Raw genomic sequence first — 24,064 nt, 5'->3', positions numbered from 1 at the left:
ACCTGAACGCCCCACTACACCTGCTTAGACCTCCTGTCTTACATCCTCCGCCAGCCCTGCAATGCAGCCTGTAAGTAGTGGATATTAAAAAAAAAAAAAAAGTATTTTATAAGAAATGCATAAGCCCTGCCCCCTATTCCCAACCTCACCCTTTCACTGAAAAACTTCAGTCCCTGAAGGCCAGGATTCTCCCCCCCCCCCACCTTTTTGTAAAATATTAACCTGGTGGTCTAGTGGACCGTCCCAGAACCCAGATTTTCTCTTACTCAGAAAAGCAGCTTCCTGGTGGTCTAGTAGCCACCACCCTAGCCCAATTCCCCTACCCCCTTCTCTTGCTCATCAAATAGACATGGATGGTGTAGTGCAGGCCAGGAGTATCCCCCTAGGCTCCGGGTCTGGGCAGCAGCTATTTTCCAAAATGCTGTCACCCGTCCTTTGCCCCATCATTTAAATACACACAGTGCCAGGCTTGGAATAACGCAGATATTTGAAATATCTTGCATTCTGCCTGCATTAGGCCATTTACCATGCGAAAAACAGCGTTTTTCATGCAGTAGACAGCCTAACGTGGATTAGTGAATGAGATCCTAAGTTAGCCAGATAGCAGACTCCACCCCAGAATGTCCCCCAACTTATCTGGCCAAGTGTAGTCATATAAGTGCTGGCCGCTTAGCATGGCCAGATAGTCAAACAGTACCATTTGTCCAGCCTAATCTGAATTTAGCCAACCAAATGGCACTGAATAGGGACCTCATAATATCTGAAATAAACTATCTAGCTGTTGATATCTGTATAAGTGCATATTTTGGAAGTCTTAACATTTAGGACAAGGTTTTGAAAATTTAGCTCTTCAACCATAATTGTTTTAAATGCAAAATCTTTCAGCTCCCTATGCTCCCCTGTTCATGCAAAGTGGAGACCCTGTAGAGTATCCACCCACCCATGATAGTAAAAATGTATTTATCCAGCAAACTCATAAAACCTAGGTGGCCAGATATTCAGACAACAGCCTCGCTAATTTTGGTAACAGTTTAGATTATGATAAAGCTTGCTGGTAAGACATGGGATGGGGAAGTTGTTGGGTGCTGGCTTAAGTATGGGAACCTATTTACTTATCTTCACAGGATAGCAGAAAAAAAAAAAAAGACAACAATAAAACTGACTTGGATAAAGAACGATATTCTACAAGCAGTCACGCTTCTATAGCTGGCAGCTGGGATATATTCTGAGCAGTGTAAAACCAGAATAACTGGGTAAATTGGAATGGTGAATTGATCTCTACCTGCCAGTATCTATTATGCTATTATTTATTAAAAGTGAAATTAAGATACTGCATAAATATACAACTGGTACACGAGTCAAACTTTTCATCTGTCACAACTATTGTCAAACCAACCTATCTTAAGATGCCTGTTGTACAGCACTAAACATCCTAGCAGTAAGTGTTCAAATTCTGGAATCTTGGGTGAAGAAAGAACACAGTTTAGTTGCCCCCAGGCAGGTTCACGCTGTAGCATGAATTCTGAGTCTTGCACAAAACCCGACATTCAGGGTCTCAGAACAGTTTAGGACCTACCTGTGCCAGCCAATTCCCCAGTTAGGTTACTAAATTGATCAGAAACCTGGTACCTATTCCTTAGATAAAGGGCAGTTATACTGGAAGCTTAACGATTCCTTGCTGGATGACTCCGCTTTTGTGGCATCCCTGGATGAGACTATTCAATCATATGTAACATTAAATGATACTGGGGAAGTCTCTTCAGCAGTAGTCTGGGAAAGCTTAAAAGCTGTAATAAGAGGTCATTTGATAGCCCATGCTTCTTATGTTAAAAAACAGAAGGCGAAAGAACGCAATTTAGTGATGAATCAGCTTGGCGCTGCAGAGTCGCTACACAAAAAAGTTCCCTCTTGGCAAAACTGGCGCTCTTTGCAAGCTTTATGGGATAAATTAGCTGGTATGGATGCGGCCTTAATAGCCTTTCAATTGGAAAAGGCCAACCAAAAATTGTTTGAAGGGGGGAATAAAGCAGGCAAACTGCTAGCGCAAAAGCTGAAACAGCTTAGGACCCAAAACACTGTGGTTAAAATTAAAGACTAAAAAGGGAGCTATTCTTACTGATACAGCGGCCATCAGATAGCGCTTCCTAAATTTTTATGCCTCTCTTTACCTGGCAGAAACCAGTGTAAGTGATCAAGACATAGATACTTTCCTATCTGATATAAACCTCCTGGTATTGTCCGAATCTGGCAAGGTGTGCTTGGACAAGGAAATAACTCAATTAGAAGTCCACACTACCATTCGACACTTAAAACCGGGTAAATCTCCAGGTTTAGACGGTTATACTGCACAATTCTACCAAACTTTCGCCAAGGTAGTAGTTGGACCCTTCACCAACATGTTTAATTCGCTGAGGGAATCGGGCTTAATATCTCAGGCTGCTAAACACAGCTGGCATTACTATATTAGCCAAACCAGGTCGTGACCCTACTCTCTGTAGCTCATATCGCCCGATCTCCCTAATCAACATAGATTTAAAGATCCTAGCCAAAATCCTAGCAGATTGGCTGAAGGGGGTGATTGGGGATTTAATATTCCCTGACCAATCTGGTTTTATCCCTGGCCGGATGGCATCTGACAATGTCAGGAAAGCCGTAGACTTTATTTGGTGGGCACATCAACAACAGATACCTGCAGTGCTTTTAACAATTTATGCAGAGAAGGCATTCGACCTGGTTCATTGGCCGTACCTATTTCAATTACTTCAACACATGAAATTTGGGTCTCTTTTTGTTAATTGGATTTCTAAACTATACAATAACCCTCTGGCCGGTTTAAAAAATCAATGGGGGGTATTCAGCTACGTTTGCAGTGCAAAGAGGAACACGCCAAGGTTGTCCACTTTCACCCTTGCTGTTCGCGTTGTTTTTGGAACCACTAGCCATTAAGATTCGCAGTAACCCTCTTATAAAAGGTATAACCTTAGGCGAGTTTTCGTCTAAACTCGCTCTCTTCGCAGATGATATTTTGTTTTCGGGTTACGGAGCCTACTTCATCTTTGCCGGAAATTGTGGCGGAAATCTCTGGGTTTAGCTCAGTATCCAGCTTCCAAATTAACTGGGACAAATCAGAGATCCTTAACATCACAGTCCCTACAGATCAGGCAAATGATTTACGGGCAGCCTATAAGTTCAAGTGGCCCTCCCAGAAGATAAAATATTTAGGGGTTTTTATCTGGGCAGGGTGGATGCTTTATTTCATCTGAATTATGGTCCCCTCTTAACAAAAATCTATAAAGAACTAGAGGAGTGGGACCGGTACCACATCTCGTGGATGGGTAAAATAGCTGTATTAAAAATTAATGTGCTGCCGCGCCTTCTTTACCTTTTTCAAACATTGCCAATCGCCCTTCCTCAGGCAGTACTTGAAAAATGGCAACGTCGTTTCATGCGGATTCTTTGGAGGGGCAAACCTCCCCGAGTTTCGAAGAAAATATTGTTTCTCTCTAAAGGACAGGGGGGCCTAGGAGTACCCAATTTGCATTGGTATCACGCAGCGGCACATTTACGGGCTATTCTCGACTGGCATAAAATCCCGGTGGTTAAGATATGGATACAAATGGAACAGGCAATGGTGGGATCTGTGCCCCTGCAAGCGCTGATATGGCAGCCTAAACAGTCTTGCCCACAGCTGCAGAGAGTATCCTCTCCGCTTCAAGCAACTTTGCGGATTTGGGAACAGTGGCGGACACGATTGTTGGGTAATAAAGTTTACTCCCCATTAACTTACCTTTTTCATAATACAGCATTCACACCCGGGAATCCCCTCGGTGCCTTTCATGAGTGGAAGAAGCAGGGCAGGTTACGGGTAGAACATCTTTGGGGATCACGGGGGACTCTGACTTACAATGAGCTCTGCACTAGATCTCAGCCTTGCGCTCTGCCCCTTTATCAGTATCTCCAACTCACACATTACCTTACCTCACACCCGATATCAGATGATTTGAGGCTGGGTGTCACATTTTTTGAGGGGCTCTGCAGGGGGGCCAATAAAGTTGTAAAAGTTATTTCTAAAATACATGGATTTTTGAATGCTGATATCCCAGATAAGCCGCATTTTGTTAAAGCCTGGGAGGGTGACTTGAACCTGGAGCTCGATATGGATGATTGGAAGGTAATATATCAAGTTATAGGTAGAGGTCTTGTAGCCTCTTCTCTTATTGAGAATAGCTATAAATTGCTCTACCGTTGGCATCTGTGCCCGGAACGCTTAAATAGACTTTATCCGTTGTCCTCAGATGCTTGCTGGAAGGGCTGTCAAAAGAAAGGCACTTATTTACATGCGTGGTGGTCCTGTCCATACATCCAAACATACGGGCAACAGGTTCTCACCTGGGTAGCGCTTCTACGTAATACAGGATCTGAATATTCTGCTGCTCGGGTACTATTGAGTATCACTAGAACTTTGGAGGCTTTGCAGGTATCCAAACTGGCAAACTTTGTTTTTGTGGCTGCGAGATGTGTCCTTGCTAAGTACTGGCGGTCCCCTACAATTCCACAACTGAATGAAGTACAGCGGAAGGTTTCCACCATCTATCAGTTGGGGAAGATCACCGCTTGCAAAAATAGGACTCTTCCTATGTTTCAGAAGACGTGGGCACCATATGAGATGTGGCTAATATCCGAGTGAGGGAACATTGTCTCTCCATGCATGCGATTACTTATGTGGAGGAGCACAGATGTGCACTGATTTCCACTGAGACAATTCATGATTAACTAGAACTTTAGATTTAACAGCGGGGGGGGGGGGGGGGGGGGGGGAGGGTTAAATATGGGAGTTGCTGAATTCTGAGAGGAGACTTACAAATTGAGATTTGTTCTATGTTTTACATATCTGTTTACTATGATGGTTGCTTGGTTTGAAATTATGTACCTGGCTAAAGCTGGACACAATTTGTACACTTATCCACTGGTTGGATGTTACTACGGATGTATATTCGACTATGCTAATGTTTATTCTGTTTACTATACTCCTAATAAACAGTCAAATGGAAGAAACCTGGTACCTGCAAACATTCTCTAGCTCCCCACATCCTACCTTCCTCCCCTGGAGCAATACTATACACTCACCTCGGCCTAAGTGCCTGCAGATAAGGGCCTGTGCAAAGATCATCTGTCCACAGCGCAGCATACAGCCCCAGCCAGTGTCCGAGGTGGGGCCTGTGCCACCTACAACCAGAAAACAAGAGCAATAAGCAGGATAAAGAGCCCCAGAGCACTGACAAGCCAGTCCAAATCTCACAGATTGATCTAAAACAACTCTCTCTTAGAATTTTAGAAAAAGTGTGTTTACAGAACTTAATTTCTCCATAGGTTCCAAACAGATTACATTGGCCTGTAATCTTGGAGTCCTCTTCAACTCCTCTCTCTCCTTCTCTACGCATATCCAAAACACTACTAAAACGTGTCGTTTCTTTCTTTATAATATTGCCAAAATCAGTCCTTTCCTTTCTGAACACACTACCAGAACCCTTATCCACTCTCTCATCTCCTCCTGCTTAGACTATTGCAACCTGCTCCTCACAAGGGCTCCCGGCAAGCCATCTTTCTCCACGGCAATCTGTCCTATATTCAGTTGCATGACAAATCTTTCGCCAAAGTTGCTATGCTCACATAACCCCTCTTCTGAAGTCACTGCATTGGCTCCCTATCTGCTCTTACATACAGTTCAAGCTCCTCTTTCTCACCTACAAATGCCTTCACTCTGCAGCACTTCACTACCTCGCCTCTCTTCTCTCTCTACACCCCTCCTCGTGCAGTCCGCTCGTTGGATAAGTCATGCCTAACTGTGCCATTCTCCTCTACTGCCAATTCCCGACTCTGTGCTTTCCACCTGTCCGTGCCATGTGCTTGGAATAGTCTTCTGAACTGGTGCATCATGCTCCCTTCTCTTGCTGTGTTTGAATCCCATCTAAAGAACCACCTTTTTGAATCCGCTTTTAAATCTTATGCCTGATTGTCTGTTTTTAGTCTTAACTAACTTTCTTTTCTTTTTAACCATTGTCTTGCTTTAGGAAATACCCCATGTTTCTTGTCCTGTATGTTTGTCTTGTTAGATTGTAAGCTCTATTGAGAAGGGATTTTTTTTTAATGTTTGAACAGTTTGTATGTCATGTAGGGCTATAGAAATGTTAAGTAATAGCAGCAACGGTAATAGTAGTAGATAGTTTCTCAAATTTAAAAGTAAAAGGCTAATGTAACTTCCAAAATTCAGAGTTACCTCTTGCACCAAAGAGGCTAGAATGATGAATCTAGGCCTAAGTTAGGTGGATAAATAGCTACTCCCTGAAATGACCACATACCTCCCACCATTTTTCCGGTTAACTACTTAGTCGGATAAGTACTTGTCTAGCCAAGTGGTGGCCACTGAACGGGAATAAATATTCAGTTGCTGCCACTTAGCCCAAAGGTCCCTACTTATCCAGCTAAGTAGCGCTGAGTATTGGCCTCCTAAAGATTTGTGAGGTATTCTTAAAGTAAAATAAAGTTGTTTGCCTGTAATGGGTGCTCTCCATGGACAGTAGGATAATAAAGCATAAAAGTGGGAAAGGCAGCAACATGGAGTATTTCTTCAAAAGCTGTAGAAAAGCCTAGAAAGCTTGTGGTTTTGGACGTGCACAGCACTTTCTATCCTGCTGCTGCCGCCACACAGGAGCTCCACAGTCTGATACAATAGCTCAAAACAAAAGTCAGCTGAAAAAGGGAAGGTGGGAGGATAAGTATGGCTGACTATCCTTCTACCCATGGAGAACACCTGTTACAGGAAAGCAACTTAGTTTTCTCCATAGCAAGCAGGATGAGTCATCACCCAAGTGAGAATCCTTGACCAAAGGATGCATCCTAACAAAATAGGGGAAAATAACTTAAAAAAAATTACCAAGAGGCATAAAGCCCGTTTGTTGTTCTTTTTTTAAATCTCTATATAGCAAACAAGCTTAAATAATATAACAGATCCTAGGGTAGATGGTGTTGGATTCTACCTCTCAAAAATACTGTGAAAGACGACTGACCAAACCTTCTGTTGCATTGGGAATCCATGTCTAAACAATAATGGGTAGAAAATAAATGGACAGAAGTCCATATTGCAGTCTTGCAAATATTATAAATAAAGCCAATCTTAAATGGGCCACCGAAGCAGCAATGGCTCTTAAATAATGAGCCTTAACATGCTCTTCTACAGTCAGACCTGCTTGGACATAACAAAAAGATACAATCAGTTATCCAAATAGACATGATATGTTTGGTTATAGCAAACCCAGGGCTGTGAGGATCAAAAGAAACAAACAAGTTAGACCTTTCTATGGGTTTTGGTCTTCTCCAGGTACAAAGCAACAGCTTGCATCAACCTAAACTGAGTAGTGCTTGCTTATCTTTATGAGCATGTGACCTGGGACAATGGACTGGTTAAGGTAGACATCCAACACCACATTAGTCACTGCCTGTAGTTTGAAGAAGTTATATGATATTTTCCTGAACTGACCAAGAGTCCTGGGTATGAAGTCATCAAGTATGAACTCCCCAGCCCAGGATCAAGGCATTGCTTGTCAAAACAATTTGGTGACCAAGAATTTGAAGGAGCAATCCCATGGACAGATTCACATAGGAGATGAAAGACAGGGAGTTTCTGAAATATTCTGTATCATGAATGCACTCCTTCAGTCTGAGTGACTTGATTTTACTACTGAGAGAGTCATTTTTCAAAAATATTCTGTATTTCGTTTCATGCGCTTAAATTTAGGCCTACAATTTATTCACCTAGATTTAGGTGCCTTGTACTGAAAATCAGCTCTAAACACCTTTTTTCCACTAACTTAACCCCATCCTATAGCCGTCCACTTTTTACGCACCTAATTTTAGGTGCTCAGCAATAGACAGTTTCAAAGGCACTGATTCAGGTGCCTAACACCCTAAGCAAGATGCCAAAAGCCTTTAGAAACTGACCTCTAAATTTCAGGATCCATTAGACTGGTCTCATGTGGGGACTAGCCATGGGGGTAGCATGAACTGTTGATGTCATACGATCCAACATCTCAACATTTTTCTGGTTGTCTGCCAACTCTGAAAAACCTCCTTCACTGGGCACAAATTTTGGTGATCCTATTGGCATAGAGGTAGGCCTTCATTTGGGTCATGTCTAGCAAAGCCCCAATAAACTCTAATACAAAGTGACAGAATCAAACTGGATTTAGGATGCACATGTATATGCTTGTCTTTGCTTGAGATATACTCAAACATAAATCTCCAGTCTGCACAGAATAACTATAACTACTTCTAAGGATTTCATGACTAAACGAAGAACCAATGTCAGGCAAACAGAAATATACTGTACCGAAGATAGTGTTTTCTTACAACATATCTGAGTTATATCCCTGTCACCGGAAATATCTCTATACGGGTATTTGCATTCTTGAGATCCAGAATGCACAACCAGTCTCCTTTTTAAGAGGAATGATGGTGCCCATGGAAACTTATCTTGAATTTTTCTATCAAAAAGAAATTTGTGTAAGGTCATTAGGTCTAGCATGGAATGGTATCCTCCAGTTTTATTGGGTATCAAGAAATACTTGAAGTAGAATCCCTACCCTCTCTTCTGCAATGGAACAGGTTTGACCACTCTGATCTGCAAGACGGTGGAAGCTCCTTTTGTAGCATTTCCTGGTGTGAAGACCCCTTGGAAGGGTGATTTGCCAGGATTTTCAAAAGTTGTAATCTGTAGTCTCATTTTATTATCTGGAGAATCCAACTGTTTGAAGTTAGAATGGGCCTACAGTTTATGTAAAACCTCAGCCTTCCTACTTCCCAAGGCAACTCCTCCACTATAGAGAATGGGATTCTAGCTATGTACTCTGAAACCAGTCAGTCAAAAGTCTTCATTTTGACCATGTTGCTGTATGGATTTTGGAACTTCTACAGTCACATAGGTGAGAGCTCCAAGCTCTGTTATTGATTGGGACAAACGTACAGAGGAAAAAGTTGTTTTGGAGAAAAAAAAAGCTGTCTCCTCATAAAGCCAATTTGGTGTCTCCTGGAGGTGACAGCAGAGAGGGTCTAAAGCAGTGAACAATGGTCTTTATCATAGTAACATAGTAATGACAGCAGAAAAGGATCAAATGGTCCATCCAGTCTGCCCAGCAAGCTTCTTTTGGTAGTATCTGCCACACTGGGAAGGTTACCCCCATGTTCCTCTTAAAGTAGCACCTGCTGTTCTGTGCAGTTATTCCCAAGCCTTATGATAACCCATAAAAAATTTACTGCTAGCAACATTAGTACTACGGTAGGTGATGAGCTGTCTTGAAAATTCAGACAGTGCTGATCTGTTTTACTTGTGGATTTGGCCTTAGAAGCATTCTTGTGCTTTTCATTTATGTCTGTGTATCAATACCCCAGACAGTAAAAGTCAGGGCCCCTGTTGGTTGGCATCTGAATCCAATCCCTTTTCCACCCACTGCCATCAAAGCAGAGAGTCTTGTTGTAGTTGCATCAAGGCTTATTGGTTAAGGGTAGTACTCCCTTGCCTTCTGTTAAGGGCAGTAACTGCTGCTCCATGCAGGTTACTCCCATGCTTATCAGTTTCCCAGACAAATAGTCTGGGCCCTTGTTGGTTGTTGTCTGAATCTAATCCCCTTTTCCCCCTGCTGTAGAAGTGGAGAGCAATGTTGTAGTTGCATCAAAAGTATCAAAGCCTATTGGTTAAGGGTAGTAACTACCACACCAGCAAATTACCCCCATGCACCCTTTTCTTCATTTCCATCCTCTAGCCTTTAGGGATCCACAGTGTTTATCCCATGCCACTGTGAATTCTATGACTGTTTTAGTCTTCACCACTTCCTCCGGAAGGGCATTTCAGGCATCCACTACTCTCTCCATTAAGAAATATTTTCTGGTGTTGGTTCAGAGTTGTCCCCCCTGGAGTTTCATTTCATAACCCCTAGTTCTACTGATTTCTTTCCAACGGAAAAGGTATGAAGTTCATGCATATTAAAACTTTTCAGGTATCTGAAGGTCTCCCCTGTATCTCCTCTCTTCCAGGGTATATATATTTAGATCCTTCAGCCTCTGCTCATAAGTCTTCTGATACTGAACCCACACCATTTTGGTCATCCTTCTCTGGACAGTCTCCATCCTGTCTCTATCCTTTTTGGGAACTGAACACAGTACTCCAGGTGAGACCTCACAAAGGAACTGTACAAGGGCATTATCACCTCCTTTTTCTTACTATTTATTCCTCTCTCTATGCAGCCCAGCATTCTTCTGTCTTTAGCTAATCGCCTTGTCACATTGCTTTGCCACCTTCAGATCGCCAGACACTATCACTCCAAGATTCCTTTCTTGGTCTATGCACAGTCTTTCACTCCTCATCACATACAAGTCTTTTGTATTGCCACATCCCAGATGCAAAATCTTTGACCAAGCTTTCTTAAATCACTTTTCATTATTTCTACTCCTTCAGGGGTGTCCACTCTGTTGCGGATCTTAGTATCAACTGCAAATAAACAAAAGATTTTTCTTCTATCCCTTCCGCAATGTTGCTCACAAAGATATTGAATAGAGCTTGACCCAATACTGATCCTTGTGACACTCCACTTAACACAGTTTCCTCTTCAGAGTAGATTCCATTTACCATTATCTGCTGTCTCCTGTCAGTCAACCAGTTTATAATCCACTCCATGACCTTGGCGCTGACTCCCAAGCTTCTCATTTTGTTCACAAGCCTTCTATGCGGGACGTATCAAAAGCTTTGCTGAAATCTAAGTAAATTACATCGAGCGCTCTTCCTAGATCCAATTCTCTAATCACCTAATCAATAAAATCAGATTTGTCTGACAGGACTTTCCGCTGGTGAATCCATGCTGCCTTGGATCCAGCATCTTACTGAATTGTAGCTAGTTCACTATTCTTTCTTTCAGCAGAGTCTCCATTAATTTTCTCATCACCAAGGTGAGACTAACCAGCCTGCAGTTTCCAGCCTCCTCTCTGCTACCACCTTTGTGAAGTGGGACCACAACCGCTCTTCTCCAATGTCTTGGCACCACTCCCATTTCCAGGGATCTATTGAACAGGTCTTTCAGCGGATCTGCCAGGACAACTCTGAGCTCCTGTAGTATCCTGGGATGTACTTTATCTGGCCTTGTCCACTTTCAGTTTTTCTAGCTCTTCTCATACATTCTCTTCTATAACAGGAGTTGTGTCTACCACATTCCCATCTAAGTCTTGTCAACCAGCAACGGTCCTTCTCGGGTTTTCTTTATTGACACAGAACTGAAGTATTTGTTTAATAGTTCAGCTATTTCTTTTTCTGTCTGTACACCTTGCTTCTCGACACCTTTCAATTTTATTATACCTCTTCAGGCCTTCCTTTTTTCTCTGAAACATCTGAAAAATGTTCTCTCACCTCTTTGGCGATCCTTTCTTCCAATTGACCTTTTGGTTTCCTTATTTTTCTTCATCTCTCTCAGTTTCACCAGGTTTTCTTCCCCGTGTTTCTCTTTTTGGGATCCTTTATACTTCCTGAACGCTTTCTTTTTGCTTTTATTTTTTTCAGCCACTTCCTTTGAGAGCTCAACTTATGAAACTTCATTTTGAATTTTTTGAGTCGTTAGACTTGATGTTTCTCACCTGGAAAGTGTTGTATCTCGTGGCCATCACTTCAGCACAAAGAATAAGTGAACTGCAGACTCTGGTTTCATATTCATCATACCTTCAATTTTTTCATAACACAGTGGTTCTACGAACTCAAATCAAGTTCCTTCCAAAAATGTATCTACCTTCCACGTTTTTCAAGCTATTGTGCCACCTTCATTCTTTGCAAGACCACATATACACAAAGGAAAATGGGCTCTTTACTCTTTGAACTATAAGATCACCCGAGCATATCATTAAAAATGGACTTAGCCTCACTGTCAAGCTTCTCAATTGTGTGTGTCCTTTGAATCTAGTAGATTAGGAAGGGCAGTTGCCAAATTAACTGTCCAGTTAGCTAGCGGACTGTATAGCATATTATTATGTCCTACCTGGCTTACAGATTAAAGATTATCAAGGTTCACTGAGATCCCAAGCACTGGAGTTTTACTGACTGGAAGCTCTGAATGCCAGTCTTTTCATGAATTTTGATACCAAAGTATAGGGAGAGATTGGAACTCCTACCTACTGGCACCAAGATGAACTTTGACTAAAGAGGTGTTAAGACCTAAGAATGAGAGGCAAAACAGATACTGAAGCAAGCCTCTTGAACCACAGTAGAAAGGATCCAGCTGGCTAAATCATACCAAATTGATCTTCTGGTTGAAGGTTTCCTGGCAGAAATCAGAATATCCTCCACCTTTTTGGGAAGGAGTAAGGAGGAGACTACTGGGCATTCAACATCTACACCCTGAGGGCCAGCAATGACACAGCCTGCCTTCCATATGTGTGATGAGAATTGGAGACGTTCTCAATGGAACCAGAGCCAAAATGAGAGATTGACAAAATATGGATGCGACATTTGCTGTGGCCAAGTTGCTGCTATGAGGATTATTCTCATCTTGTCCTGAAGGATGTTCTGGACATTCCTGGCAATTAGAAGAATCGGTGGGTATGTATAAATTAGACCAATACCCCAGTCTAGCACAAAAGTGATGGGTGCTAATCTGTAGCTATTCAAATACATGGAGCAGAGCTTCTTCATATCATCTGACATGACCAGGTTGATTACTAGTCTTCCCCAGTGACTGAACAAGTCATCCATGATTCTTTGATCCAGGGGCTACTCATATGGTTGTAAAACTCCACCGAGGTGGTATTCCAATGTTTTCTGGAGTCCTGGAAAGTAGGCCACCTGGAGATGGGCATTGTTATATCAATGCCACAACTAGATCAGATGACCTCATGGTAGAGGACATAAGAGACCATACATCCCTGCTTGTTTACGAAGAACATGGCCACATGCTTGTTTGTCTGTATCAAGCTTCTCTTTCCCAAAAGAAACAGAAGCATGATAGCAGAAAAAGACCAAATGATCTATCTAGTCTGCCCAGCCATACCAGTTATTCAGCTTTACAATCCCTGACAATCTCTCAGAGATGCTCTGAGTTTATCTCATGCTTTTGTGAATTAAGTCTGTCTCCATCACTTCCATGGGGACGCTGTTCCACGCATCCTGTACCATCTCTGTAAAGAAATAACTCCAGCTGGTTTATATCCTTTTGAAGATGCAGTCTCCAAAACCATACACAGTATTCCAAATGAGGTCTCACCAAGAACTTATATAGGGGCAATATCACCTCCTTTCCTCTCTATATGCACCCAAGTATCTTTCTGGGTTTGCTGTTGCTTTATCCACCTGTTTGGCCACCTTAAGATCAAATATGATTGCCCACAGATCCGCTCTTCTTTCATACTTAGAATTTCACTCCATTTGGTGTACCAGTCCCTTGGATTTTTGTATTACCAAATGTATTACTCTGCATTTTTTTGTTTTACTCTTTATTTATAATTTCAAATCAAATATATAAAAATGTTTGACAAAGAAAAATAGGAAATACATGGTAATTATACACCAATGGTAAAAGAATGAAAGAAAATATAAATTGCCACATTAGACCCCAATATATTTGGGGGGAAGAAGAAAATAACCACGGGGAATGGCTGAGACACAAATTGAAATGTAACCATAATAAGGATGGAGGCTGCAGAGCAGAATAATATCCTATCAAACATTATCCACATTAGCAGATGAAAAAGGAACCACAACCCCTCATCGAGCATCCAAAAAAGTTCAAACTGACTGGTATCAAAAAAAGCAAATCTAACAGAATCAAGAGTTATCACACATCTACAAAGATAATGTTTAATACTTGTGGTTCCTAAGAAAAGAACTGCACCTTTCATAGCTAAGAACTTCTTTCTTCATTCCTGCATTGCCTTAGTTATGTCTGGAAACATCCAAATTTGTTGGCCTTTAAATAAAACGTCTTTATTAAGAAAATATAGAAGGAGGATGTTATCGCGATCTTCCATAAAGACAAAAAAGTCACCAACAAAGTAGCTCAGTCAATCACATTTCCTTCATTGGGTTTTCAAGGAAAACAGTTAAATTAGTTGGAACATCCATCACATTACTATCCACTCATCTTCTAGGGACTGGAAGAAAAAAAGATCTCCATAGGAGGAAGGGCATTCTCTGGAATCTTTAATACTTCTTTCAGGTAAACAGAAAAAAGATCAGAGGGTGTACTGAGAGGGATCCGAGGAAAATTAAGTAATCTCAGATTTAAAGATCTGAGTAAGTTCTCAATTCTACGAGAGTTGGAAGACAGATCTTTAATAATATTAGCTTGAACATCTTGAACCTTTATTATAGATGTTTTCCCCTCAGACACCTTCTGCGCCAAAGAAGAGAACCGAGATTCATGAGCTTGAAATTTGTTATGCAAGTTGTACTCTCTATTTTTTAGCATTAAATCTTAGATACCAGACTAGACCATTCCTAGAGTATTGCTAGATCCTTCCTCATGTTTTCCACACCTTCCTGGCTGTCTACCCTGTTGCAGATTTTGGTATCAACTGCAAAAACACAAACCTTTCCTGACAAGCCTCCCGCAATGTGAAAGCCCATACAGCATAACAAATGGCTTGAAGCATTAGGTGGCTGATTTGTAGATGACTCTCTGCTGGGGACCATTATCCTTGGGTCTACACCACACCTGTATGTACACCCCACCCCTTGGTGGAAGCAACAATAGTCAGTCACTTGATTCAGTAGAACATGCAATGAGAGGAGGCCCACATTTAGAACCTCCAGATTCATCCACCACTGAAGGGACGCTCTCATCCTGAGGATCTCAGAGAGTTGGTGGAATAAAGGCTGATAAAGCTGATCCCATTGACTTTGGAGACTCCACTGAAGACTCTGCATGTTCAGATGAGTCAGAGGAACTACATGCACTGTAGCAGATGTGTCTGAGAAGGATGAGAACTGAACTTGCTGACGTTTGGTCCTGTAAAGGAAACACCTTACTAGGCCTATCAACAATATTTATTTATTTATTTATTGGCTTTTCTTTGCCGACATTCGTAAGGCACATCATGCCAGCTTACATTTAACTGAAAGGAGGAAAATACAAATATGGCTCTTTCAAGAAGGAGAAACACTTTCTTCTGAAGGGAGTCTATCCAGGATCCTATGGATTGATGTATTTGAGGCAGAATCAGGTTTTACTTGGCAAAGTTGATCAAGAAACACAGGGACTGGAGGAGTCATTTGGTCTTCTTAAGTGACTCTAGAACTGACAGAGATGGATCTGTTTTCAGCTATTTATCCAGATGTGAGAACACAGACTCCCTGCAGTCTAAGTTATGCTGCTAATAACACAAGGCATTTTGTAAACACCCATGGGGCTGCAAGGAGGCCAAAGAGGAGCACCTTGTATTGGTAGTGTGTGTCCTTCACCACAAACCTGAGGAACCTCTGATGGACAAAGTGAATGGGGATGTGTGTATAGCATCCTTCAGATCTAGAGCATACATACAATCCTTTGGCTAAATGAAAGGAAGAATCATCTGGAAGGAGTTCATCTTGAATCTCTCCTGAACCAACAAGTTGTTAAATCTCTGCAAGTTCAGAATAGGCCCCGACTTGGTAATTAGGAAATACAGGTAATAGAAACCCTGGCTACTCTCCTGAGAAGGGATAGGTTTGACCATCTTCTGCTGAAGGAGTGATTCCATTTCCTTTACAGTTGCACAGATTAAAAAAGTTCTGAGCTGAAGATTGAAATCCACTGAGTCAGAGAATGGCAAGAGAAGCATTAGTGGCAGCCATACACCACAATTTTCAGGACCCACCGGTCCCTTGTGTCACCATTTCAGGAGGAAATGGTCAAAAATTGGCTCCAAGGCTTAGGCTGACACCTTTCCCTCCGTCGACCTCGAGGCCTTGATGACGCAACAAGAGCGGCGCATCGAGGACCTGGAGAACAGATTGCGCCGTTCAAATATTCGCCTAATTGGGCTCCCAGAGACTATACGTGATCCAGATCTCCCTGCAGTCCTCAAAAAATGGCTGCAGGAACAACTTGAACTCCCGCGCGCCAACGGGCCATTGCGGGTGGAGAGATCCCATCGCTTGGGTCCTAAACAGGCAAACGCTGCGTGCCCTCGGCCAGTTATTGCCAAGTTCCTTAATTATGCCCATAAGGTAGATATCCTGCGTGCTCTCCAGAGCGGACGCTCTCTCACTTACGATGGACAGAAGATCCTCCTTTTTCAGGATTTCTCCGTGGGAGTTTCGGCGCAGCGCCGAGCTATGGCATCACACTGTTCGCAGCTGATCAATCTGGGCCTTCGAGTGACACTACTTTACCCAGCGCAGTTGCGCGTGGTGACTGAGGAGGGGGTGAAGTGGCTGGAGGACCCCGAATAGGCGAAACGCTTTGTGAGTGCAAGAGTCGGTGTCTGGATCCTTGCATTGAGGGAGCTGATAGTGGCATAACATACATAGGGGCATGGAGTCAAAGGCGCCCTTCTCTGGAACGCTGACACTGCGCTACTCTTTGGCGAGCTTGACAATGAGCCTGTTGTTAAATTTTAAAATGTTCTTTAATATACTGTGTTGGCTGCACTATTGGTGGGGTTATCAACCCCAACGCCTGTTAGCCCTCCACTATGATATCTCGGGCGCAGGTCTTCACCGCTTTTGCGTCGGCTCTCTGAGCAATGGTTGAGAAAGGGCGTATCTCTCAACGGCGGGTGTTCTCGGGCCTTTGGGGACTGCTGGTTGCTGTGAGCTCCATTTTCGGAGACACCACGCTGAGGTGCTCTCCAGCTGGGCCTCCAATATTTACTGCCCAAAGGTCATAGCGATCTTCGGCGACTCTCTGAAGTTGAATATCCCCTGAGGCCAACTTACCCAGGCCTTGCTGGAGACATCAGCTATTGACATTTTCTTTTCATTACCCACCCGCGTTAAAAAGTTGAATCCGGAGATAGCCAAGGAGCCTGGAGAACAAGCAGACATGGAGGGGGGTGAACATGCTCCTTCATACTCAAGATTGGATTCAAAGGAGACGCTGGGTCTCTTTTGGGGAGTATTGGTGACCTTTCACATCCAGTGGGGTGCTGTGCCGAATTTATGTGTTTGCAGTTCGATTTTCTTGTTCATGTTTGACATGTAATATAGGGGAAACAAACTTTTTCTCTACTGTTTTTTGTCTTTTGTAACTGGGGTGATGGAACTGGATGGCGGAAAGGGGTGGAGGGAGGGGTTTTTCTTTTTTTTTTTCAACTCTCTCTCCCGTGAATGGTGAGATAGTGATGTCTATACCTGATCTCAGGTAATTTTGGGGATGACGATGGGGGTAGGGGGATCAGGAGGGTGGGCGGGGGGGTATGGGATAGTCTCTGACTTAAATGCTCAATGTTGTGGTTGTGAAAACTATAGCCTAAAATGTCGGTCCTTGGCCAGGATCTGGTTATTCAGAGGATGGACCCCCGGCTGGGAGGGTCTGCACCCGGTTGCTAGGATCAGATCTGCTACAAGTACTAATCACAAATAGATGCCTTCTAATGTAACGACTCGCGTAGTGTCATGGAATGTGTGTGGCAAACTCTCCCCAATTAAGCGATCCAAAATCTTAACTCATCTCAGGCGAACATCCACTGATGTAGGGTTCCTACAGGAGACTCACCTTTCAGATTTGGAACATGCCAAATTGTGTAAACAATGGGTAGGTAGCGTTCACTATGCCTCGGCTACTACTCAATCGGTGGGGGTGGCGATACTGTTTAACAAAGCCCTGCCTATACAGGTCCACAGGGAAATTAAAGAGCCAGAGGGTCGGTTTCTTATTCTGGTAACTGAGTTATATCACCAGACGGTGGTGTTCTGCAATCTTTATGCACCCAATACTTATAGTCCGGAGTTCTTCCAGGTTCTCTACTCCTTCTTGCTCCCATACTTGACTGACACACTTATTCTAGGGGGAGATTTCAATACCATCAGAGACCCCCAACTAGATGCCTTTCATAATAGACATAGGGAAGGGGGTCTAGGAAAGGGTTCTGCATTCTTGGAGAGTGCTTTGCATTTAGTAGACCCATGGTGCACTTTACATCCGGGAGAGAAAGATTTCACACACATTTCTCTGGCACATGCCACGTACTCACGCACTGATTACTTTCTAGTCAGTGGTCATGCTTTTTCTAAGGTGTCCGATGCTGGGATAGAAGCTATAGTGATTTCAGACCACGCACCAGTGTGGCTAGATCTGAATTTGCGGCCTGCATCAGGGGGAGTTTGACTGTGGCTGTTCCCTTTCTACCTGGCCGAGGACAGGGGCTTCCAACTGTATTTGGTTGAGAAATGGTCCGATTATGACAAGTTTAATCAAAAACTCTCTTCTGATATACGGCAAAAGCCGTTCTTCGGGGGGATATCATCTCTTATCTGGCACATCATCAGAAAACCCTTAAATAAGAGAATTCTACATCTTAATACCCAGCTGCGGATTGTGAAGGCCAAACTTCTTCAGACTAACACAAGCTGTAGGAGAGACAATTATCTTTCTATTCAATGTACGCTAAAGACATTATTACACCAACAAGCAAAAAACGAGTTTGCTCTATTATCAAACACCAGCTCTATGAATACAGTAATAAGGCAGGCAAGCTGATGTCTCACTTAATTCGATCCACACGAGCACCCTGTTTTGTTGCAGGCCTGCAGTCACCTGCGGGATCTATTGAAACGAGTACACAGGTTATCTTACAGCTTTTCCGAGATTATTATGGCAAACTCTACCAGTCGGAGGGTTGGTCGGAGGAAGCCTGCTCTCGATTCTGCGCCTCCTTGCCGATCCCACAGCTTACAGAGAGTCAGCGGCAAATGTTGAATTCCCCTATTACTCCTGAGGAGATCAAGTTGGCAATCAATTGGTCCAAGAGATTGAAAGCCCCAGGTCCTGATGGATATTCGGCAGAATTTTATAAGTGTCTCGTAGATCGACTTGCCTCTCCTTTGGCATCACTTTTCTCGGATCTCATTGGTCAGGGCAGCTTTCCGGTTCAACAGAACCATGCCCACATTACACTTATCCCTAAACCAGGTAAGGACCCTTTATCTCCTGATTCATACCGACCCATTTCTCTGCTCAACTTTGATCTAAAATTGTTGGCAAAAATACTGGCTGATCGGTTAGCCATCCTTCTCCCGTCATTAGTCGGTACTCATCAAATGGGCTTCGTACGGAAGCGTTATGCACTTTCCAATGTGCGTCGGGTGCTCACTGCAATGGAAATGTGTCGCACTACACAGACCCCCTTTTTAACTATTAGTTTCAACGCAGAAAAAGCTTTTGACAGAGTGGAGTGGAGTTATTTATTTTGCATACTGCGTCACATGGGGTTCACGGGTTGTTTTTTTATGATGCTATACAACTGTTGTATACAAATCCCCAGGCAACTTTACTTGTGAATGGAGGCAAATCTGCTTCTTTTCCTATTCTACGCGGTACGAGACAGGGGTGCCCGCTTTCTCCATTGCTTTTTATACTGCAATTGGAACCCTTATTAATGGCAATACAAAAGACTGTTGCGATTCGGGGGGGGGGGGGGTGTTCATTTTCAGGCGGAAATGTTTAAGTGTGTAGCCTTCGCGGACGACCTGCTAGCTTTCCTAACGGATTCTGCAACTTCCTTGCTGCCACTCTTAGATTTGTTTGAAACCTTTGGCTTTTTTCGGCTCAACAGAGTTAAATCAACTGCTTTAGCATTCCCAGATGAGCTTTGAGAATGCTGGCAGGGCTCCTTTCCTTTACAGTGGACAGAGAATTCTCGCTGCTACTTGGGGATCCACTTGTCCGCGGACCCCGTCCAAGCCTATTCTCTCAATATCCCCTGCCTTCTCAACTACACGCAGTGGTGGTGATCTTTGCCTTTGTCCTTGATTGGTCGAGTACATTTATATAAAATGGTGATCTTGCCTAAATGGCTATATATTCTTCAAAATTTGCCGTTACAGCTTACGTGTCAAGATCTCCGGTTCATAGATTGCCTGTTGCGGTGATTTCTGTGGCAGGTGGGGGGGGGGGGGGGGGGGGGAGGGGGAAGGCTCGATTGTCGCTTGTCTGGTTACAGGAGCGCTGGGGATTGGGGGGGGTCTAGGAGTGCCCCAGCTGGAGTTATATTATTTGGCATGCCACTTGAGAGTGATCAGGGACTGGATCTTAGGGGATTCTTCCTTCACGCACTTTGCGGCAGACAGTGCACTAGCAAACCCCATTGATTTGACCTATACCCTCCAAGTGGAACCTGGTAAACTATCTTCTTTTCTGACTACCTCTAGTGTGATTAGACCGCTTAGGAATGCTTGGGTGCAGCTTACTAAGAGATTGCAGTTACTGCGAGTCTGTGCGTATCTGTTACCGATAGTGAGGAATACTGATTTCTCTCCGGGATCTCAAACTGCAGCCTTCCAACACTGGCAGGCTTGCGGGATTACTAGGTTAGGCCACTTGCTCACACAAGAGGGCTAACTGCTCCCTCTCGCTGAATTTCAGAAACATTATGGTATGGGGAACTCAGCCGTGTTCCCATACTTGCAAGTTGTCCATTACCTGCATAGTCTGTTTCTGGCATTCCGGATGCAAACCACATTCCACAAACTGAATGCGCTGTTACAACTGGAAGGTAGGCAGGTTCCCTCCCGATCTTACTACTATAAACAACTCAGAGCTGTAAGGCGGGTGGACATTTGTGCCGTCCTTGTTGACCGCTGGAACGGGGATGGAGAGTTTGTGCTCACTCCGTCATTATTACATGCATGTTTTGCTCGGGTGGCCCGGATCTCATTCAATGCCTACTACCGTGAGTTGCAATATAAATTTTTGGGACGGGCTTATATTGCCCCGCAGATGGCGCATAGACAGCGCATTGCGGCGTCCGCATCCTGTGGTCGTTGGCCTGAGGTGGTGGGCACACTGTCACATGTTTTTTGGACCTGCCCATCTATTAAGAAATTTTGGACCCAGTTGGGTAAATACCTAGCTACAATTTTGGGGGTCTCTATTTCGGTAGCTCCATTATGGATCCTATTTGGGTGTATTCCCCCACTGAGGATCCGAGATCTTGGCACCCGATTATTAATCCAGAAAGCTTGTCTAGTGGGGAAACGAGTTATTTTGATGGGTTGGAGGACCACGGATCCACCTTTCTTTTGGACCTGGCGAAATCTCTTTTATTCGCTTATGCATATGGAATACCTCTCGGCCCGGAATGCGCTGCCCGCTCGATGCCGCTTTCTTACAATTTGGGACACTTATATTCAAGACCCTTCCGCACCGAGCTCGAAGCAGACTGTTGAATTATTGAGGCTCCACTTGTCTGGCCTGGAATTACCACTGTGGATGGTTCTCAACTTCCAACCAAGTAGTATGCTCTTTCTCAACTGAATGTGGACATGTTTCAGAGACTACAGAGGGTAGGGAGGGTGGGAGGGAGGAGGGATTTCTGGGAGGAGAGGGATTTTTTTTTGGGGAGTATTTGTACAGCAAGCACATTGTTTTTGAAAGGGCTAGGGAGTGTTGAAGTACCCCACACTCCCTAGGTGTTTATATTTTTCTCATTGGAAATACCAATAAAAACCATTTACACATAAATCAGAGCCACCATCTCTTGAACTTTGTCACCAAATAAGTTGTCTCCTGTGCAGAGGAAATCTGCAAGATTATCATGTATTTTATCTCTGTGACCACTCGCTCATAACCGTGCAACCTTCAGGCTTCAATGGAAGCAGCCAAAATCCTGGCCACAATGTCAAAAGTTTCATAAACAAAATGAATTAGGTGTCTCTCACATTCCTCTGCATCCTCCATTGCTCAACGGAAATTCGCTTGCTCTGGGTCTGATTCCATCAAAGACTTCATCTTTTGTATGCATTCGTGTAAATCCTGCACCATGTAGAGAGAGCTGGTAAGCTGCAATCCGGGTACTCAACATGGATCCCTGGAAGACCTTTTTCCCCAAACACATCCAATACTTTTGGATCCTTCCCAGAAGGCATTTTGGATTGACTATGAGTGCGCTTAGCACGTTTCAATGCTGACTCCGCCATCATGGAGTGGTGTGGTAGTTGCACCATCCCAAAGCGAGGAGAAGCCTGGTTTTGTACTTTAAGTGCAGCTTCTAGGCCACCTTAAGGCAAAATGTCAGTGTTTGCCACAGTCACATCTGAAGGTCCTTGAAGAGAGAGTGTTACGTTTGGTGGCTCACAGGATTGCCCCGCAAGCTGCTGTCCGACACTGCTGGAGGCTCCCGTCATGGCAGAATGCCACCATCTGCCACTGATGCTGCCATCCCGGCCAAGCAGCTGCCTCTCCTTAGGAGTGCGCACATAATATAGGCCCCATGGCGGGAAACACTGAGCAGCAGCTCCCAAGGACTTCAGCCCGACCGGGTATTTAAGCAAAGGCCCCACAGCATTACCTCACCACAGTAATGGGTGTTCTGCCTAGTAGAAGTGCATGTTACTCCTGCATTTCTGGTTGTCCTGCGTACCTGTTTTTTCCTGAGCTCCCGGTTGTTTATTTATGTATTTATAAATGATTATATTCTGTCTATAGCATAAATCATGCTAGGTGATTGTTCATGTGTTCCTATGCTCCAGCCTTGCCTTGCTCAGCTTGTCTCGTCCAGCCCTGGAGGGTTCCTCATGACATTTAGGCACACTTTTTGGAATCTCACCCGGCACCACAGACTTCTGCACCATGCTCAACCCCTGACCTCAGATAGCTCCGGGAACTAGTGCCAGGGGGTGGGAGGAAGCTTTTCTGTGCTTGCAGGAACAACAGGAGGTATAGTCTCATCCCTGTTTCCTGCATCTAGAGTCCAATAACTCTTTACTCCTGGATGAGGAGCAGCTCCACTGCTCAGCTATGCACTGAGGCTTCATGCGCTTTCCTGCTGTGCTTTCCTTAGGCCTCCATCATCTAGGTGCAGTGCTGCTGCGCCCTAGGGGACAGCTGATGGAGGGAAGACTGCACAGCCAGGCTGCAGCGCCTCTTCTCCTGGCACAAAGGATTGTGCCAGCCTGTAGGGACAACTCCACTTTTCCGTAGCAGGGGCTGCACCAGTTGCACATGGCAAGTGCCAGGAATCAAATTTGAGATGCCTATGTGTCCAAACACCCTTGAATTTTCTGCTCATGCTGCAATCTATTGTTCTCTTTTCTTCTCCTCTACCACTAGAGGCAGCATATTAATAGGAAAAATCTCTTCTTTTCCAGGTGTGCTGACACCTGCTGGACAGACCCTAAGTCCTACCGGAAAACACGGGTTTGGTGACATTCTCCCTAACAGTAACTACTGGGAGTCTCTGGTCAGCAAGAAGTGCAAGAGGACAACAGTCTAAAAATTCCAGAGATTATAACCATTTCATTAAAGGAAATTTTACCTCCATAGGCTGATCTGCTATGCTGAGCTGCTGCTTTAAATATTCCCTTCTTTTGTGTTACACTGCTCACAGAGACCTGCCCAACCCCACACCCATGAAAAAAAAGAGGCCTACAAAATGAGAGAGTGTTACCGATGGCTGGGAAGTTCTTCCTGTAGGTGAACCAAAGCCGAGATGTGACATCAGAAAGGATTTCTTCTTTTTCTAGAAAGCAAAAAAAAACAAAAAACAGAAGAGGCAGCATGACTTTTCCCTCACCAGTGTGCATGTACAATCTGAAGGACACCTGCATTAAAACATTTTCATGCAGTAGAATTCATTGGCTTCTTTTTTAATCAACTGTGCTCATTTATTCTGAATTTCATAATTATTTCCTTTCACTTCAGAAAGTCCACGCTTCCCTTCTGCTGTATGCATCTAGATGATTTTGTCTCACCCCTTTCTTTCATTTCAGTTTTTTTCCTTCTCATATCTTAGATCTTTCATGCATTACATAAGAACATGCCATACTGGGTCAGACCAAGGGTCCATCAAGCCCAGCATCCTGTTTCCAACAGTGGCCAATCCAGGCCATAAGAACCTGGCA

At 43.8% G+C, this 24,064-nt stretch overlaps 1 protein-coding gene across 8 annotated transcripts in view; it reads right to left on the bottom strand.

The window, feature by feature from the left end:
* Positions 1–24,064, bottom strand: part of ATG4B (autophagy related 4B cysteine peptidase) — a 120,756-nt gene that overhangs the window by 37,620 nt on the left and 59,072 nt on the right. For 5 of the 8 annotated variants that reach the window (XM_029616354.1, XM_029616349.1, XM_029616352.1 and 2 more), the window contains 2 exons: positions 23,611–23,682; positions 5,128–5,226 (listed from right to left, as the gene is read on the bottom strand). In XM_029616354.1, coding sequence (XP_029472214.1) covers positions 5,128–5,188 — 61 coding nt within the window. In that variant the 5' untranslated portion in view covers positions 5,189–5,226; positions 23,611–23,682. The remainder of the gene's footprint in view (positions 1–5,127; positions 5,227–23,610; positions 23,683–24,064) is intronic. The other 3 variants (XM_029616351.1, XM_029616347.1, XM_029616350.1) reach the window with 1 other exon arrangement.

The sequence above is a fragment of the Rhinatrema bivittatum genome, chromosome 9 (genome assembly GCF_901001135.1).
Source record: "Rhinatrema bivittatum chromosome 9, aRhiBiv1.1, whole genome shotgun sequence".
NCBI classification, from domain to species: domain Eukaryota; kingdom Metazoa; phylum Chordata; class Amphibia; order Gymnophiona; family Rhinatrematidae; genus Rhinatrema; species Rhinatrema bivittatum.
The sequence above is the reverse complement of the archived record's forward strand: the minus strand, read 5'-3'. Positions and strand labels throughout refer to the sequence as shown.